This window comes from Silurus aristotelis (assembly GCF_946808225.1).
Source record: "Silurus aristotelis genome assembly, chromosome: 1".
In the NCBI taxonomy this organism is placed as follows: Eukaryota; Metazoa; Chordata; class Actinopteri; order Siluriformes; family Siluridae; genus Silurus; species Silurus aristotelis.
In genome coordinates, this window is record NC_139574.1 from 5,526,406 (window position 1) to 5,547,576 (window position 21,171).

The 21,171-nt window shown below is 40.2% G+C and overlaps 1 protein-coding gene across 11 annotated transcripts in view; it reads right to left on the bottom strand.

Moving 5' to 3' along the window:
- abi1a (abl-interactor 1a) overlaps positions 1-21,171 on the bottom strand; it is a 55,969-nt gene that overhangs the window by 16,395 nt on the left and 18,403 nt on the right. For all 11 annotated transcript variants that reach the window (XM_083546886.1, XM_083546894.1, XM_083546891.1 and 8 more), the window contains exons 2-3: positions 18,790-18,957; positions 5,075-5,251 (exon numbers count right to left, since the gene is read on the bottom strand). In XM_083546886.1, coding sequence (XP_083403012.1) covers positions 5,075-5,251; positions 18,790-18,957 — 345 coding nt within the window. The remainder of the gene's footprint in view (positions 1-5,074; positions 5,252-18,789; positions 18,958-21,171) is intronic.

Sequence of the window (21,171 nt, forward strand, 5' to 3'; positions counted from 1 at the left end):
AAAAAAAAAGGCTTAAAAGGTACAATTTCAACTTCAAGGTTCAACTTCAGGGTTAAAAACCATTTGAGATTTGAGACCCAATTTGGATTCTAAGGTAATAAGTTCAGTAAGTTCAGACTCAATCCAAGAGAAAATACAAATTGAGACTAACCCGAGGATAAAAATGAATCCAGATTACATTCAAGGATTAGCATGCTTTGAGACTCAACCCGAGAGTAAAAATGATTTAAAACTTAATTCAAGGGTAAAATAGAATTTAGACTTGAGAGTAAAAAAAAACAACTACAGACTCAACCCGAGGGTGAAAATGACTTCAGACTCAACCCGAGGGTGAAAATGACTTCAGACTCAACCCGAGGGTGAAAATGACTTCAGACTCAACCCGAGGGTGAAAATGACTTCAGACTCAACCCGAGGGTGAAAATGACTTCAGACTCAACCCGAGGGTGAAAATGATTTCAGACTCAACCCGAGGATAAAAATGACTTCAGACTCAACCCGAGGATAAAAATGACTTCAGACTCAACCTGAGGATAAAAATGACTTCAGACTCAACCTGAGGGTAAAAATGACTTCAGACTCAACCTGAGGGTAAAAATGACTTCAGACTCAACCTGAGGGTAAAAATGACTTCAGACTCAACCTGAGGGTAAAAATGACTTCAGACTCAACCTGAGGGTAAAAATGACTTCAGACTCAACCTGAGGGTAAAAATGACTTCAGACTCAACCTGAGGGTAAAAATGACTTCAGACTCAACCTGAGGGTAAAAATGACTTCAGACTCAACCTGAGGATAAAAATGACTTCAGACTCAACCTGAGGGTAAAAATGACTTCAGACTCAACCTGAGGGTAAAAATGACTTCAGACTCAACCTGAGGGTAAAAATGACTTCAGACTCAACCTGAGGATAAAAATGACTTCAGACTCAACCTGAGGGTAAAAATGACTTCAGACTCAACCTGAGGATAAAAATGACTTCAGACTCAACCTGAGGGTAAAAATGACTTCAGACTCAACCTGAGGGTAAAAATGACTTCAGACTCAACCTGAGGATAAAAATGACATAAGGCTTACATTGGTCTTGTGTGGTAAGTCATAAGACCTAACATTAACACTAGTTGTAACTCAGTAGAAGAGTTGGATCAGGTTCACTGAAAGTAGTCTAAAAGGCTATAAAACGCTTCAAATCAGTGTCCGGTTGGTGTTTTTAAATACTGATTACTTGTATTTACTTGGGGTCATGCTGTCCTACCTGCACAAATAAAACTACTATATAAATTTGGCTTATCAGTAGTTGCTCAGAGTCCTGGAGAAATGAATATGTGGAAGATGTCTGTAATTTCAGTTCATACTCTATTAGAGGCATTATTTTTAACCCTATTCAAATAAACAACTTATTAAGAAAATGTGATTAAGACTTTCAATTCTATTGAATGTTTACTGTAACATACGCAAAGAAAGTAAATCAATAGAGAAAAATAAGGAAATTCTACACTAAATGCAATTCACTCAACGAACACCGGTGGCAGTAGTTAGCTTTGATTTTAACATGCCAGATCATTTTCTTAACACCCACCCAACAGCATACTAATCTTTCTTATCCCAAATGCAACTCTAAGCGATGTCAAGACCTTACTGTAGGTGGCAACAAGGATAAAAAGGTAACAAGGTTTGTTGTATTATGACAAACAGTTGAAACGATCTATAATGCATGCTCTAACGTGGACAATGAGGTAACTGTGATGGAAGAAAACAACATCCTTAATTCACACAGGAACACAAGCACATCGACTCCAACATGGGATGTTCTTCCTTTGCCATCTGAGGAAGTTCAACCTGCCACAGGAGCTGCTCACACAGTTCTACTCAGCCATCATGGAGTCTGTCCTGTGCACTTCACTCCTTATATAAATGTGCAATACCACTGTTTTATTCTTTATCGTTTAAAAAAGGAAAAGTGCATTTAGAAACTTCTGTCACCAAAATAAAGCTCTTTTCTGATTCTGATGACTCTATATGATGTCTATTACAATTATCATGAGCCCAAAATCTTCTTTTCAACTACTTAAAAAAAAAAATAAGACCACAAGTTTGAGTCTGGAGTTCTCATTTATTTCTCTCTCAATGTTCTGCTTGATGTTGAACTGATGCTGAACTGTATGTTGGTGATCAGTAGATACACCGAGCGCCAATCAGAACGAGTTCAAAACAGAGCGTGCTCAGCCTGCACAGAAAAGAGTGTGTTTGTGTATAAGCAAAAATAGCAGTAAGGATTGGTGAATCCTTCTACAGAAGATGGTGAGATGGATCAGGAATATCTGCAGGAGCAGGCAGAATTGGTCCTTTAAGAGCTTCTAAATGTGCATTGCTCTGTAAATCTTTCAACACATTAAGGTAAATGTAGAGCAACCAGGCCATACACGTGTAAGGCTTTATTTAGACTGGGGTAAATGCAGACCAGTCACTCCTTTTCCCACTTGTCTGTAAATATGTTGAAACGTGTGGGATTTAAATGACGTGTAAATGGAAGAAATACATTTTGCCAACGGCCAACATTACCGAGTAGAGTCACGGCGGAAAACTTATTTATCTCTTCCTCAAAATAAAACCCAAAGCAAAGCAGTCGACTGGATTAAACATCGACCTACTAGCAATGTAAAACTCATCTTTTGCAGCAACAGAGCGAAAAACCTGAGTGGGCGAGCGAGTTTGGCCCGGCTGAAGATGCTCTAATCCTCAGATGTGATGAGTCAGGCTTTTGATGGAATGTCTGCAGGCTGGATAGAATTTGAAACTCGTTACACAGGGAAGAGAGAGCCAGAAAAACGCCTCTGCCTGAGGCCAAAAGTGAACTACTGCACAGGATTTTCCCACACCAATCTCTGAGTTCAGGATGCATATGTACATAGATATTTAATAGTGTATTGGACAAGGAGCCGGACTTTTTTTGCATAAATCCATACCGTTGTGTAGATTTAACCTCCAATTTACAAATACTTCCTTTTAATGCCTTTGGCAAAAATGTGCTACATCCTAGAAGAAACCTAGGAATTTAAACGTGCCAAATAACAATAACTACAGCTTTATCCACAAGTAGTCAATTATTACCGGAATAGACCTGAGCTGATAACAGGCTGCTACATTTGCAGTCACGTTTGCTATCGCTGGGATTGTCAAGGTCTGTATGACTTACCCTGAGACCCGTCAAACAAACACTGCACTCCAGCTGTATGGAGCAGTATGAAAGGCAAGCTGCAGTCAGCCTAAAGTCATGTTGTATACACAAAAATATGCAAAAAGTATCCTTGCTCTGATTTTGGCTCAAAATGCTAAGTATTGCTGTAAGCCATCCCTGCTATGAAGCATGCTGGTGGTAGCAAATATCAAAATAGACACCTTTTTTCAGCTGGGTTTGAGAAATTAGGCAAAACAGTGATATAGTTTATGCAGACACTATCCAGAAAAAAAAGTCGCTCTGTCAAGTATTTACCAGAGGTCGACCGATTTTGATTGATGGAACTTTCGACTTTAGACAAAAATCCATACCGATAGTTTTTCCGGTTTCCGGTCCGCTGTCATTACGAGAGCAGCCCCTAGAGGTGAATTACTGACGCCATGTGCTGTTTGTTTATTAATTATTTAGAATGTGTTAATTATATAATTAATATAATTAATATATAGTACAATTTGATATGGAGTTATGTTTTTATTCAGTATCCATTTTAAAAACAATCATTTGATTAACCGGTTACAGGCAGGAACAATTCAACCTAGCTATTGGTCGGCCTCTAATGTTTATCAACAAATTTCAGAATGATATTTAGATATCTCTTTCAAATGTTTGACAAAAGCAAAAGCTATATAATGTGTAAAAGTTTAAGCAGGTAAATACTTGCTGTATTGTCCTTACTATAGCTTTTGCTAAAACTCTTTAATGGTGATAAAAACTCCGGAAGAGATCCAAAGATCACATAGTTTTTAGAAAAGCATGTGTATTACAGCTCAAGATTGTCTCATTTGCATAAACAATGACTGGCTAATTGATGTCGAGACATTTCAGAGCTTTAACAAGGCCTAGGCACGCTGTGGATGAAATCATCTCAGGCTTTTGACGTTCCTGTTGCTTAATTTAAACAGTCAGAATACAGTCTGCACGACTGATCCTGTAGCCAACACTGCTGTACAGCCTACAGCAGAGGCCTGATCGGATCAGAGTAATTAGAATGATGGATTGAAAGTTGTAAAAGGTAGCTTTAGAGAGATTTCCAAAACCAGCCGAGCCTGAGTGATCTAATTAAGGGAGGTTTCCTTCGCTCTGTGAGGTGAGGTGAGGTGAGGGAGAAGCTCTGTTACTCTGTTTGGTGGGGGATGGGGATGAGCCCGAAGTTTGGACAAAACTACAAACACAAAGGCGAATTTCCATAAAGCGGAATGTCGGTGAATTTTAGCTGCTTTTCATTCCTTCTCTGGATAAAATAAGTCATTGAGAAAAAGTGCAAAAAGTCTGAAAGTGCCTGAAAGTCATCCTTCAAGTGTGAGAGTATGTTTCTAAAAAATCTGAATCTCCAAAGTTATACACTACCAAATTTTACAGATTCCGATAGCTAAGTTGATCGTACTTTCTGATTAATCAACCGATTATACAAATTTTAAATGGATACTGGATTAAAGAAAAAAAAAAAAAAAAAAAACAGAAATCTATGTAAAACAATAATGACTTATTACAAAAAAAAAAATCAAATAAAAACACTACTGAATCATAAAATTGTACAAAATAAAATAAATATGGATATATAAATTATTTTAATACCCGCCACAAAAAAAAAAAAAAGTTGCATCCAAAAATCCAAAAAGCTTTAAACAAACAGCACGTGGCATGAGTGAATTGCCTCTAGAGGCCGCTCTCGTACTGTATTAAGCAACCAGGAAAAACTATCGGCAATGATTTTTGGCCATAGATGCATCAATTATCAGTGCTGATTAATAGGCTCTATTATATACACACACACACACACACACACACACACACACACACACACGCACATCTCAGAAGCTGAAGAGAAGGACATACCTTAACACCGTGCCCAACGTCGTCCAGTAAATTGAAGTCTATCGGTTTTCGAATGTACCTCACCGGCCTCTCGATGTTAGCTGGAGCAATGATCTTATGCATCCTGGATGTGTTCTTGTTAGTGGTCAGGATGCCGATTTCTCGCCGAGCCACTTTTTCCTTATGGATGTCCACAGTCTATAAACAAAAACGACAAATAAAAGTAAACAACGATGTAACAGCAACTTGAGCAAGTTGACTCAATTACAAAATCAGGTTAAGGTTCAACTGTCACAAACTCGGTCACATTATAAAGATTTACTTTAAGCAAACAAATATATAATTGTACAGACTTTATTTTCATTGAAAAACCCTTTGCATGATTAACGGCTCCACACACTCTCGGCATCCGGACAGTTTGTTTCTCCAAACATTCAGCTGAAATACTTTTCCGTGTCTCTGGTAAAACTTGCAAAAGATGTTCTTCACTAGGTGGAGATTTCTTTACGATCGAGTTCATCCTAGAGCAGTTCAATAGGATTTATGTGAAGTGACTGGGCAGCTCATTCCATGATAGATATCACTCCAGCTGGCAGTTTGCTCTCTAAATAACGCTTACAGAGCTCAGATGTACACTTCAGCTCAATGTCTTGCTGTATGGTGAAGTCGGTTCCAATGAGCCACAGAACAGACAGAACTGAATGGTGTTGAATTATAGAATGGTTGCCATGTTGGTTCCTTTAACTTTACAGTCTCATGTATGAGTGTGGGGGTGAGGCAGTCTGATCAGATCTTCTCTCTTGTTCTCAGTCTTACACAAGTTCTTCTATTAGAGAGAAAAATGTCATGTGGACACAAAACTTTCTTCCATTCATTTACTGTCCAATTTGAGCACGTTTTTGCTTTTAGTTTGTTGCATAGAAACAAAAGAAACATGTATGTGGCTCAAAAACCAGAAAAGTACTAGGTGTTTCCACAATTTTGACTGTATGCAAACATTGTCCTTACCTCTAAAGGTTTTAGTTTTGGGACAAATTTGTTCATTCCTTAAATATTTAACAGTGCATGCAACAACAACAACAACAACAACAAAAAAAAACACTATATCCAAATAAAATCAAACTATGAAGTGTAAAAGTCTTCTGTCCTGAGAGATTTTTTTGGGAAATTTCCCAACCCTGGAAACTCGTCACATTACAAACAATTACTCAAAAGTCAATGTGTATGTTGTGGCTATAGTAACTACAGAAAACCATGTGATTTGTGAATATTCTGGGTAACAGCGTGAACAGCAAAACGACTTCTTTATCTCCTCTAGGGCTCCAATCATAAATATTCATACAGCAGGTTAAATGATCTCAAGGTCTGAACAGCTGAGGGAATGTAAGCCTTGACACACACACACACACACACACACACACACACACACACACACACACACACACACACACACACACACACACACACACACACACACACACACACACACACACACACACAAGATTCCTTTCATTTTTCCCATCGGTGGAATTGTTTTTGTCGGTCTTGTATTCAATATCAGTCGCTGACCTGCACAACTGAGAACTAACACACAGCCACACCCAAGACGCTCAAACAACACATTTCACTTCCTGGTTTTGAAATGTAACACCCAGTAAGACATAGAGTTCTGAGTCATCCGACTGGCAGTTAACACCTTGGTGGAGTTACACACTGCTCACCTAAAATAACCTGCAGTAATCAGCAGATACTCATTACACCCTAAACACTATCAAAGATTTCTTCAAGTCTGGTTGTTTTATTCCTTTTTTGTCTACGATCGGTGTTTAAAACTTTTAATGTCACAGGAATAAAAATGAATACTAGAATGGCGGCACTAGAACGATCCTATTACAGATAGGTGGCGCACATGTCACGGGTGTTGGTGTGTGCGTAGAACAGCGTGTGGTGAAGTTTTTGTGAACGAAGGCGTAAAAGTCCCGGCTATCTACAGATGTTTCCGAGCACGGTGCGATGATGAGACGCTCCGCCGCAGGAAGACATTCGAATGATGTCAACGTTTTAAAGATGGCCGTCAGTGACGATCCTGTGGTGGCGTACTGACAAATTTTTCTGTCCTGAATCGTTATTTAAACACTGGGAGAAGTGTAGAAATGTAGCAGAGGAGTATTTCACTCCTGTTCTTTTATTTTATAAACTCAAAAGTCCCGGCTTGTTTCGAACGCCCCTCGTATCTTCACACCATCTCTACACCAAGAAGATGGATATTATGAAGAGCAGCTCTTTCAGCGGTTGTGCTCTTATATACACTCACTACTGACTGCTTTTAATTCCCTACATGATCGTACTTTTAACTAAGCACATTGTCCCCAGAGCAGTATAAATAAATGTGAAATATAATTTACCACCTATACGTTTGTCCCTAATGAGTGAGACAGTGGAGACTTCATGAGGAAGAAACCTTGAGAAGAACTAGACTCAAAAGGAAACGTCATCTTCATCACCGGTTGTCTATTCATTACAGTTTAATCTCTGTTATGAGGCGTTTCTCTGATAAACACTTTAACATAAAACTATTCTGTAGTCCTAAACCATTGTAGCAGACTGTTTACATTAATTACAGTCCAAATCCATCTTCAGCTCTTGAGTTTAACCCTCCACAGTAACCTCATGGCTTTTCATGTGGAACCATCCTCAGCTGCACTGAGTGGTCTCGAAGAGTACTCCATCCAAAGATTAGGGTGCCAGGATGAACCAGGCAGGACCACTGAGCTGCCACTAGTGGGCCCTTGAGCAAGGCCCTTAAGCTTCTTGCTCAAAGGGTGACATACATGTACTTCAAACCACTAAATTCCTAACAACAACCCAGGCGGTGCAAAGAATTTGACGTCATTGTGCGTCAAGTTCTTTATAACAAAAACCTTTAAAATCATTAGTTTATGAAAAAAATGTAAATAAATTATATATAATTCCTGAAGACGTAACTACTATACACAATATGTATTGTCTGCTAACAAAACAAAACAACTTTAAAATGATTTATTGCGAACAAAAATGATTTTTTTTAATTTACTCAAAAGTAAAATATTTTGTTCACACACACACACACACACACGCACACGCACGCACGCACACGCGCGCACACGCGCACACACACACAATATGTAGACAAAAGTATTGGGACACCTGCCTTTTCCAGCCATATGTGACTCTTCCCCAAACGTTTACCACAAAATTGAAGGCACATGATTGTATAGAGAATCTTTGGATTAAATTGTCCCTTCACATGAACAACGAGACCCTATCTTGTTCCAGCATGACAAATGTGCATTAAGCCAGCTCCGTGAACATCTGCTTTACATGGTTTGGAAGAAGTGGAAGATCTCCTGCTATAGAGCTCTAAACCCTATTGAACACCTTTGGGATAAATGTGACTGCACCCCTGGTCTCTAAACCTCATCTACATCAGTACCTGACTTTACTGACACCCTTGTGGATAAATGAATCTTACAAATCTCCACAAAATCTGGTGGAACATCTTCTCAGAGTAGTGGAGGTTATTGTAGGTGCAAACGGGGACTAAATGTGGAATAAGATGCTCAAAAAGCACCTGTAACCTTTGTCCACATAGTGTATCCTACATAAGCATTAATCATAGAAGGGGACCTCCATAATTAAGAATATATATCGTGTATATAATATACCCTTTTAAATCTTTCGGATTTTTGGCTAAAAAATTAATGAAGAAGCTTTGAATAACAATTCAAATCTGTCCATGCGCATATAAACCGATAACCCTAAGAATTCATTTCAGAGGACAGTCATAAAAGACTTGGAATAAAATGATCTTCTAGAAAAGGTACCCAGTAGCCAGTAGCCCCTCCTACACCCAGACCGTTCTGCACACAGCGTACTATTTAAAATCAAATGCAAAATTAAACTTAGTTTGGAACAAAAAAAGCAGCGAAGAATTTCTGCTGCATATGTGACATTGTGGTTAACTTGTGTCCGCACGATGTGGAGTTCACAGAAGAGCCCAGAATGTGCTCTGGAGCATGAGCGGTGTGCTAAATGAACCAACGTCCACAGCAGGAAACTGAACAATTGCAACACCTAAGAGCATTTTCCTGTGTGACAAAGTGCACAAAGCCCTTGCAGCTGGTACCGCGGTTTATTGGTGGAGGGGTGCAGAGGCGAGTGAGGTTTTTTACACACCTTTAGTCAAGTTCTGCAGCTTTGTGACCTTTAGTAGCCCCTCGAATTGACCCCCGTGCGTAATCAGGATGGGGCAAAGAGCACAGCGCTCATGGAGGTGAGGCTTTCGAGTTATAAAGCAGCAGTGGAAAGCTCTGTGTGTGTGTGTGTGTGTATGTGTGTGTGTGTGTTTGTGGGTGTGAGGGTGTGTGACTGCACCATTGATAGCAGTTCGTTATCACAGCAAACAAGCACGCAGCTGGCAGAGGAAGGGAAGTGAGAGGTCATAGAGGCTGGTTTCATCTCCTTCCTGTGTGTATAAATACCATCCAGGCTGCAACCACACACCCCAAATAAAAAAAAAATTCCAAGTTAGTAAAGTGCAATCGATTCCAATGTCATACAAATGTCTTTAGATCTTTATGTAAAACAACAACAAAAAAAAGGTAGAAATTTGAATTATATTTAAATCGTATTAAATCCTCCGCTCCAAATCCACAGCTGGATTCAGAGCTTGTCATATTTCATCAGCAGTGCTTCAAAGAACCGACCTCAAAAACCCCTGAATGCTTCTCTTCAGTCACTCAGAACAGTGTTTATAGTATTCTTTGGCATTTGGTAGACACCCGTATCCTTACTTACAATTACCTTATTTATACAAGTAAGCAGTTCAGGGGCCATGCTCAAGGGCCCAAGTGCAGTGTGGTCATGCTGTAATTTGAACACACAAACTTCAACTCTACAGTGAAGTGAAAACCATTTCAGGTGACTACCTCTTGAAGCTCATCAAGAGAATGCCAGGAGACTGCAAAGCAGTAATCAAAGCAAAATGTGGCTACTTTTAAGAACCTACAATATGACATTTTTCAGTTGTTTCACACTTTTTTATGTATATAATTCCACGTGTTAATTCATAGTTTTGATGCCTTCAGTGTGACTACAATTTTCATAGTCATGAAAATAAAGAAAACTCTTTGAATGAGAAGGTGTGTCCAAACTTTTGGTCTGTACTGTGTGTGTGTATATATATATATATATATAAAATATATTTCTTTCTTAGTTACTGTCATAACATCTTGCTCAACCCTTGGTCACTGACTCACTGTCTGATTAAACCGTTCCACAGATGGAGGAGAAAAGTCACCCTCGGCCCACTGCCACTGCACTGCACCCAATACCAACAATCCCACCACAGCTGGATTCAGCAGCTATTTCTGCCAGCTGTCTGTGTGCTTGCTGTAAAGAATGACCATGACTCATACTTACTCATTCTAAAAACCTTTTTTCCCTGCTCTCAATTGTGAAACAAGTGATTTCCGCTCTATTTTAATACAGAAGGTTGTGTTACAAACATGGAAAGAACCAGTTTAAAAATAGATAATGAACCAATACATTTGGTTCCTTAACCTTTATTCCCAAATATGCATACTTTCTTACTGCTCCAGATTGTTCTTGGGTACTAACTTGGGCATATGTAGGAAACGAGAAGGAGTATAATCTTCTCACGCCGCTTTAAAACCTTTTCATCCATGGGCTCATTGGATCAAACTCATGTACAGCGTGAACGTGATAAATTAATCTAATGATCTTTCTCAGCGAGTCAAATCATTTGACTCCTCCCACCAATAAGAGTTGACTCGTTCAACTCCTAAACAGTTCTTTTGCTCTTTTGTTCACAAAACCTCCATGAACAATCTTGAACGTAGTCTCAGGAACAGTACTGGACCTATAAACGCTGTTACTCTGAAAAAAATATTCCCCTTTAGGTGACAATGATGATGGAGTTCGGGTTATAGGGTGAACGCAAAGCTCAATGGATTACGTTCAACAAGTCTGAGATGGGGTGGAGTCATCGTGAAAGAGACCACGCCCATTGGGATAAAAACATTTCAGTCAGAAGAGGATCTTTGGATCGTTTCACAGCGAAATGAAAAAAGTCCCCAAAACAATAGCCGTGGACAAGGATTGCCCTTGAGAACTGCTAACTGGTGAAGATGGAAGGACTTAAATGAGACAACATCAGAAACGTCATGCTGTTGCTGATGTCAAAGCGCATACGCATCGGTAATTCGGAGGGAATCCATCAATCCTCCAGGGCTGAATATCAAATATCAAAAAACGAGCCCAACATGTCCAAGAAGAGAAAGGTTAAGGCCGAAGGAAAACGGTAGGAGTTCAGGTTATAGGGTGAACGCAAAGCCCATAGGATTGCATTTAACAAGTCTGGGATGGGGGCGGAGTCATCCTGGAAGAGACCACGCCCACTGCTTCAGTCGGAAAAGCTTCGGATCCATGTCTGAAGCAGCAAAATAAAATTACAAAAATCCCCAAAACAACACCATAGCCATAGTTTATCACTTGTAAAGCATCACTTTCATCTATAAACTCTGTGTGTGTGTGTGTGTGTGTGTGTATTAACAGAGACGAGGATTGCCCTTGACAACTGCTTCAAACAGGAAATGAGCAAGCTTCAGCAGTTTTTAAGTGTGGCATCTGCTAAAATATTAACCGCACACACCGCCAAGCAACAGTACACACAGACACACCCGGACACATTCGAAATACTCATTCACACTTGCTCATGCGTGTATGCGTGCACACGTGTGTGTGTGTGTGTGTGTGTGTTCAATCAAGCAACATTTATTAACATCATTACGTGAACTCAGGAAAGTGGGACCGGATGTTTGATGGTTGCTTGAAGTTACCGGTTGCCTCCCCCTTCAATACTGTGCAGAAAACATCCGACGCATCTCACACACACACACACACACACACACACACACACACACACACACACACACACACACACACACACACACACACACACACACGCTTTACAGAAATGTAGAATCGGTTTCAGGAACAAAACACACCCCGTCCAACAGACGATCGACAAATAACACCAGCTGCACCACTATGAGGACGAGGTGTGCAGGTCTGCCTCAGGAATGACATCAAGAGGAAGCTTTTTTTTCCCCCTAAGAGTTTGTTTATTGGCATGAGAAACATTAACGATATGCTGGATAAAATTTGGCACAAAACAAACTATCGATCATCAATGGTGGATGAAGTACACACGGCATGTACTTGAGTGTGAAAACGATTCCGAAAAAGCATCAAGGCATATTATTTCTTAATTATTTCCAAATTGTGCTTTATTTAGTCAATTTCAAACACGGAGCACTGTGTTTCCCCACGGACCATTATCACTGACGCACCACTCGCTAAACTCTGAAACGTTTTGAACAGGTAACACAGGAGATGCTGCAGAATGAAATATGGAGGAACGGGAAGAAAACAGCGTCTGGGAGAGGAGAAGATTCATGAAAACGAAAAAAGTTTCCAAAGTTTGGGATCATTTCAAACTAAAAACAAAGAAAACACTGTAAAGTGCGGTAACCGTTTTTGAAGCAAATTGAAATAGATTTTTTATATTTTTATTTATGATTTTTTGCACTAAATGGGTTTAGCATTCATAAATATTCTTGTTTGTAATTTTAGCGACATAAATGTTAATTTTTCTACAAAGAAAACAAACGACTTGTTCGATTTAAGGTTTATTTTCTCTTGTATATTTAGTGCTGCTCTTTAATAAAAAAATACCGTGATTTCCGGACTATTAAACGCAACCAAATATAAGCCGCACCCACTGACTTTTGACAACGATTTTTATTTTGAACAGAAATAAGCCGCACCTGTCTATAAACCGCAGGTGTCTACACTGAAACTAATGAACTTTACACAGGCTTTAACTAAAGACAGTGTCTGTTACACGGCTTGTATCTAAACAGTAGCCTACCAAGAAAGTCATTGTTCACTGTCTTCCTCCTTCCTTTCACAACTATTTCTCTCGAGAGTTTATCTTTTGGCATCGTCGTGCGTTTAAAAATCACCATCGGTGAATCTTTTCTCCCGATGCCGTGCAGCTCAGAACACAGGTGAAGTGTGTTTTCATGCCCGGTTGTTTTCAGCGTGACGAATGATTCGCATTTCCTGTAGACAGTCTGAGTGAGCGGCAGGTCAAACGTCAGAGGAACATCATCCATATTTATGATGTGGTGCGGCCCGATTCAGTGGGAGCGCATCTGATTTAATATAAAGAGTTTCATTGGTTCACCTGAACCCGTTCGGCAATTTCATTGGTCTATTGTTATGGGGCTCAGTGTTTTTATTTAAAGTTTGTGAAACCGGGAAAAATCCATAAATTAGCGGCTTCATTGTTTAAGCCGTGGGGTTCAAAGCGTGAGAAAAAAGTAGCGGCTTATAGTCCGGAAAATACGGTACTATTAATCGATCTAATAATCAGTAGAATACTCGATTACTAAAATAACCGATAGCTACAGTCCTATTAGAGATACAGCAGGTAAAATATTACTCTAGTAAAAGTGCTCGCTTTAAACTTACAAAGGTTTTTGCCTTCAAATGTACTTAAGTATCCAAAGTGCTATAATTTATTATAACTATAATGTTCCTATTATCATTTTAGTCACATGACTCTTTACTTAATCACCTCAGTTTATGTGAAAAGACTCGAATGTGACTCTCAGCACACTGATCTATTAATAGAATGATATTAATGACTCAAACACTGATTTCTATTACAATGATCATTAAAGTTTTTTCCAACTACCTCAAAAAAAGGAAGGGAAGATAAAGGACTCCTACAGAAGTCTGGGTTGGGCTTTTGTCTGGTTCATGCATCTAGATTTAGGATTCAGTAAGACTGCTTCAGCAATTGGACATCATTTGGACGATGTACTCGTTTAGATAAAAGATGAGGACAAGGTGATGGGAGGAAAGTTTTAGAAAATGCAAGGTAGCACAGTGCAGTTGTGTGAGCCCAGAAACACACACATACACATTTGAATCAATTCACCTCCTGGTTGTTGTGTATTTTCCAATAAACGCAAGGAGTATATATTTATTCGGTATATGGCTTTATGTTTGGTACAAATGTGTACCGAATGAAATCCTTTTTACGTGAGAAACAGAGTTAAAATCTGAGTTGCCTCACAAACATAAAGTTCTGGACCGCAAGCTTGTTTAGACTCCGGCTCGCACTTTGAGCACAGTGTCGGGTTTTTATTTGTATTATTAGTAACTAGAGTTAACGCAGTGTCACTGTGGCGACTTACTTCTTCTTCTTCTTCTTTCAGCTGCTCCCATTAGAATCATCTCCATACTACTCTGTCCTCTACATCTGCTTCTTTCAAACCAACCAAGGAAGGTAACATATCTTCTCTCACCACATCCATAAACCTCCTCCTTGGTCTTCATCTTTTCCTCCTTCCTGGCGGCTCCATCCTCAGCATTCTCCTACTGATAAACCCCATGTCCCTCCTCTGCACATGTCCAAACCATCTCAATCTCACCTCCCTCACCTTGTCTCCAAAACGTTCTACATGCGCTTTCACTCTAATTCTAAGAACTCATTTCTAATCCTGTCCATCATCGTCACTCCCAAAGAAAACCTCAACATCTTCAGCTGTCTTTTACTTAATGTCACTGTCTCTAAACCATACAACATCTCAGGTCTCACCACAGTCCTTTAAACTTTCCCTTATCACTTCTGCATTAGTTACCCAATCATCCAGCACCTCTTTACCACCACCGAGCCCCTGTCTGACCTCTTCCCTGAAACTCACACTACACTCTCCTCCTATCTTCACCTCCAAAACCATCCTACAGACCACCATCCGATACTGTTCAGCTACACCAGGGGTCTCCAATCTTTTCCAGAAAGGGCCGGTGTGGGTGCAGGTTTTTATTCCAACCAAGCGAGTCCACACCAAATTCTACCTGTTCAAATCTAATGATCGTCATTGTAAATGACTATCAGGTGTGACCATTGATTGGTTGGAATGAAAACCTGCACCCACACTGGCCCTTTCTGGAAAAGATTGGAGACCCCTGAGTTACACTGTCCCCCGCCAACACCTTACAGTCTCCAATCTCCTTCAGGTTGCATCTCCCACATAGAACATAGTCCACCCGTTTGCACCTTCCTCCACTCTTAAACGTCACCCTATGATCCTCCTTCTTCTTAAAATAAAGTATCACCACTGCCATTTCCATCCTTTTAGCAAAATCTACCACAATCTGCCCTTCCACATTCCTCTCCTTAAAACCATACCTACCCATCACCACCTCATCACCTCTGTTCCCTTCACCTACATGCCCATTAAAGTCTGCCCCAATCAAGAACTTTCTTAAAAGGAAGAAATCCTGACAATTCCACATATACATTCGATGGACTGAATTGAATGAAGGATGGAAAGAATAGACTTTTTTTTTTAAAAAGTAAGCTAAAATAAGTAGGACAGTAAAGTAGATCATATCTGTAGAAAATATTATTTAAATATTTTAAATAATATTATTAAATATTAACTGTAAAACACACACACACACACACACACACACACTTTAATTTAATTGGTCCATTTATGTAATTTTATTTAACCAATTTAATTTGTGCCAATTTAATTGATTACTCAACAATCTATTTTATTTTCATATTTGTTATTTTTATTAATTATTTTATATATAATTTAACCAAGCAGGCATTTGAGTTAAAATTCTTCACAAATCTTCCAAAATGTTAATAATAATAAACTGCGTTAATAAAAATTTTTTTTTTTTAAATGACAATTTTATGCATTTCTTCGAACAGCGACTTAAAATCCGAGGTACGTACCGAACCGTGAGTTCTGAGTACTTTTACACCCCTAATAACTGCACATCAAGCATTTAATCATGAGATTGCTTTTCAGCTTCCCACCCGCTTCCTGCTTTTTTGTTTCCACTAATTCCCAGCAACCATGAGGGACAAAGGGGCGGGACATGACGTAGACATAACATGAGTCATGGACAGGAAAAGGAGCGTTAAGTGTAAAGATATAAAGCTAATCGATGGATACCCGGTTACCATGACAACAGTGCTATAATCAGCACGAACTAGTGTTATTGGTTATTATGATTATTTATACAAAAGAATGTCGAAGTCTAGAAATTTCTAAGAAAATTCATTTCACTGTTTGTACGTCTGTACGATGTGTTCAAGTGGATAAGAAGTGAATAGAAGACACGCTAGGCATGATTCATCTCTATTGGGTTACAGAGTGTCTGATTTATGAAGAAATCTGATTATTACTGACTTGTATAGTCTTAGAGTTTCCCTGTAATCAAATTACCGAAGTTGTTTTTTCTGCAAAAATCTGATTTTCCGCAGCTATCGGATCGATCTATTAGGGTTTTTTGTGCTCGATTTCTTATGCGGCATCGTTAGCGTGCACGAGCAATGCCGTCTTCAGGAAGCGCAGGAGGGAGGAGGGCTTCCTTGCTCGAACCATATTCTGCTTCACTTCCTGTTCGGGAATAAACTCATCCACACAGCACAAGCGGGTGGGGGGGTGGGGGGGTGGGGGTTGAGGTGGAGGAGTAGGGGGTGCTGGAGTTTGTCCTGGGGGTAGAATATGTCATTGTGTTGGAATCCAGGATACCGACCCAATAACGCTGCGTCCGGCTTCCTATAATTAATCAGAACTATCCCTTTAAGAAAGAAGCCGATAGAGAAGAAGGAGGAGGAAGAGAATGGAGCCGTCATGGCTGCCTGTAGAGTGCAGTAACATTTATTAGTGCACGTTCATCATTGGATATACAATATTTCTAATTAATTCGGTTTTATTTGTATTGAGCTTTTAACGTGAGCCTTGTCCCATAGTTTGCTCCTTGAGAAACCCTGAGAGGAACCCATCCGCATCCTCAACACAAAATGTCCATTCCTTACAGTTCCATCATTGTTGAGGTGTTAATGCAAACTGTTAAGAAGCAGACTGGTGATATTATTAACAGTTTTGAGTTGCTCAGTAACTTCATGGATCTTCAGGCTGTATCTTGTAGGACCATCCCCAGCTGGACGCAGGCTAATAAACTCTCCAAATAAAGAGAACTAAATTCCGAGGTAGAGATGGCAAGATGATTCAGGAACGTTCTCGACTATCTGATCCGCTCGACTAAACCCAGGTCACATGACACTCGAAAATTGATGTTTACATTGATGGCATTTGGCAGACGCCCTTATCCAGAGCGACTTACAATTACATCTGAGCAGTTAAGGGGTTATGGCTCTGGGTCCAGCCATGACAACTTGGTTTTGGTGGAGCTGGGATTTAAATGAATGTCATACAAAGTCCAATGACTTTAACACTAAACTACCACTTTCCTGATGGTGGGGGATATTTGATGTATCGGAGCAACAGGAGCTTATTTGAAGGAATAAATGATCAAAGCCCACAAAAGAAAATCTATAGCTCGCATATCCCAGCGATGTTAGGAAGCTGGGTTCAGAACTCAGGGTCAGCCATGATACAGTGGAGCTCAGAGGGTTAAGGGCTTTGTTCATGGGCTCAAAGCATGACAGCTTGGCAATACCAGGGGGTCTGAACCAGTGACCTTCTGATTAGTAACCTAGAGCTTTAACTACTGAGCTACCACTTCGTCAGGCTTTCTTCCATCCACCGTCTTCATTCAACAGTCAAAGAAAAATCGGCGTGCGATTTATCAAAGTGTATAATTATTCAAAATATTAAAGTGGCCAGCGTGATGCCAAGTCAAATTTCTTTCAAAGTAAAGAAAGCATTGCTGCTTCTTTTATACGAGCCGAACAGAGCTTTCACACGCATCAGGGCCTGAAGTGCAGTAATCTATTAATCACACACACACACACACACACACACACACACACACACACACACACACACACACACACACACGAGATTGAAAAAGGGGAACACACAGCCTCTCTCGCGTGCTTTCTCTCCACTGAGGCTCCAGCTGGCCAGACAAAACAGTGTCTGTTCATAGTCTATTAACTGCCTCTTCATACAAAGCTCTAGGTAGCAGCTTCACAATCTCCCACTCATTCCCCACACACACACACACACACACACACACACACACACACACACACACACACACACACACACACTTTCTTCCAGTTTCTGTCTTTTAGACGTTTTAGTGTCTAAGAGACATGTACAGATATAAAATCTCTCTCACTTACACACATATACACACTATTATATATAATAATAATTATATATTATGATTTGAATTATATCATGTCCTTTGACACGTTACGTCTCATACGTCTCTACGGAAACCGCACACGCTCAGAGACTCGACACGGCAGACGACGACGCCGGTTAGACGGGTTTATGAGTCTCGGTGCTTTGTAAAGTCTTTGGTAAAGGACTCTTGGCTTTTAACTTTAAAAGAGGGAGAAAAGGCAAAAAAAGCTTTTGTAGACGCTCAAACTTTTGGATGAGCAAATGACGCTATAGTGTAAGCGAGAGCAGAAACTTGTCCTGTCACTTGGACCTTCCACAGGGTTACAGCATAAGGACACACTCACACGCTGCCATCTAGGAGTGTGTGTGTGTGTAGTCCGTGTACATTTGCGTGTCTGTGAATGTGTATGTAAGTGTAGGTCTATAGTATGTGAGTGCACTCTTTGTGTGAACGCGTGAGTGTGAGTGAGAGACCTGCGAGATGTGGTTGATGGACGACTCCATGCGGCGAAGCTGTGAGGCCTGGATGTCGAGCAGCTGTAGAACATTGTTGGCTAAGGCGTTGATCTGGTAGGCAACGCTGGCCAGAGACTGGGTCGTGTACGCTTTGGTCTCCTCCAGCGCTTTCCTCTTATCCGGCGCCTGAAAATCACACGTAAGAGAAAAACATTTGCAACTTCAAGTAAACCAGTTGACGGTCTTACGAACAGAGAAGCTAAAAACACGACACAGGATAATCAAAACGTGTATATCGGAGACGACCAATCAGAAGCTGCAACAAAAAAATGTTTAAGGCATCATTTTAATTGTGCAAAAACAACAAAGATCTTTACGATAAAATGAATAAACAAAGTCGTATATTTTTTCCATGTTCAAAATATTGCAATTTGGAATAACACATACAGACATTGGAAAAGTTTCTTCCCTGAATAAGAAGGTCTTGATATATATATATATATATATATATATATATAAAGATAGAATTAAGTTTTCTTTTTCCAACTGTCTGCCACCAGTCTGTCTGTAATTAAACTGTGTACGGACAAAAGTATTGGGACACCTGACATTTCCAGCCATATGTGGTTCTTCCTCAAACTGTTACTACAAAATTGGAGGCGCACAAATTTCCCTTCACTAGAACTAAAAGACACAAACCTGTTCCAAGCATGACAATGCAAACCCTGTATACAAAGTCAAAGTGAAGACCTTTGGGATGAAAGGTTGGACTTTTTCAAAAACACAGATCAGAAATCTCCGTGAGCACGTTCCAAAATCTTTCCAGAACAGTGGAGGTTATTATAGCAGTACATAAGGAATAAATGTGGATGATCAAAAGAGCATTTACGAATCTTATGGTTGGTTGTCCACAAACTATTTGTCCATATAGTGTATTTATCTTCTTCTTTTTTCGGCTGCTCCCATTAGAGGTCACCACAACGGATCATCCGTCTCCATACCCCACTGTCCTCCGCATCGGTCTCTTTCACACCAACTACCTGCATGTCTTCCCTCACCACATCCATAAATCCTTGGTCTTCCTCTTTTCCTCCTTCCTGGTGGCTCCATCCTCAGCATTCTCCTACTGATATACCCCATGTCCCTCCTCTGCACATGTCCAAACCATCTCAATCTCACCTCCCTCACCTTGTCTCCAAAACGTCCTACATGCGCTGTCCCTCTAATAAACTCATTTCTAATCCTGTCCATCGTCGTCACTCCCAACGAAAACCTCAACATCTTCAGCTCTGCTACCTCCAGCTCCACCTCCTGTCTTTTACTCAGTAAGTCCATATAGTGTATATATTTAATGAAATTCTGAAAGAGATCTTCACAACATCTCGTTCACAAAAAGCTTCATATCGTATAAACTCCCTTGCGCTGAACGTAACTATAAATGGACACAAAGGACGATGTGCTGTTCTACTCTTTAATACCTGCTGCAGTAAAAGAAGAATGAAACACTTCAGGATGTGATCGGTGAAAAGAATCACCTCTGAGAAGCAAAACTAACTTTGTTGTCGATTATTTTCCCATAACTGCACACCCAGAAGTTTATTCCTCGTATATCATTTTGCAGTAGCAAATGAGTGACACAGATTTCATCGTGTTTTCCGTTGCGAACGAGTGCAAGTGTGTTCGGTGTGTCCGATAACCGGTTACATCATCCTACATCATCCGCTCAGCCCAGAGTGTGAGGAGCAAGAGACATTTACAGCACGAAAAAAAAGAGGAGGTCTTCTCCATCACGCTTCTTGAAACCGACCACAAAACAAACTCCGCAAAGCTGTGAGAAGATCTCAGTTCCTTCGAGAGCGGGTGTGGTGAGCCTCCATCAAACCTGTGGTCAACCACTGCTTATCTGAAAATAGAAGCTCTGCTGCTGTTCTGGCTTCTCACAAACACACACACACACACACACACACACACACACACACACACACACACGCACACACACACACGCACGCAGCACACGGTTTCCGTCTAATTAGATAAGCCCAAAATCTTCACTGTCCTTTTTATGACCTTGTTGAAAGCAGCACAATTCACATGAACACACACATGATGCTCTCCAGACACTCAGATCACCAGCTGCATGAGGACATCACGAGATGAACAAGTCTCACTGAGGTCTGTGGTGAAAACTTGCTCCTAAAATCTGTTTAGAGACACATCCTAAAGCTAACCTCATCATTACGGGGCTCTAGGAGATCTATACATACTATATGCCTCAAAAGTATTGGGACACCTGCCTTTCATAGCCGTATGTGGAACAAACTGTTACCACAAAGCTGAAAAATGTATAAGACGTCTTTGGATGCGACAATACATTGCCTCGTCCTGAAGGCCTCCTCACCT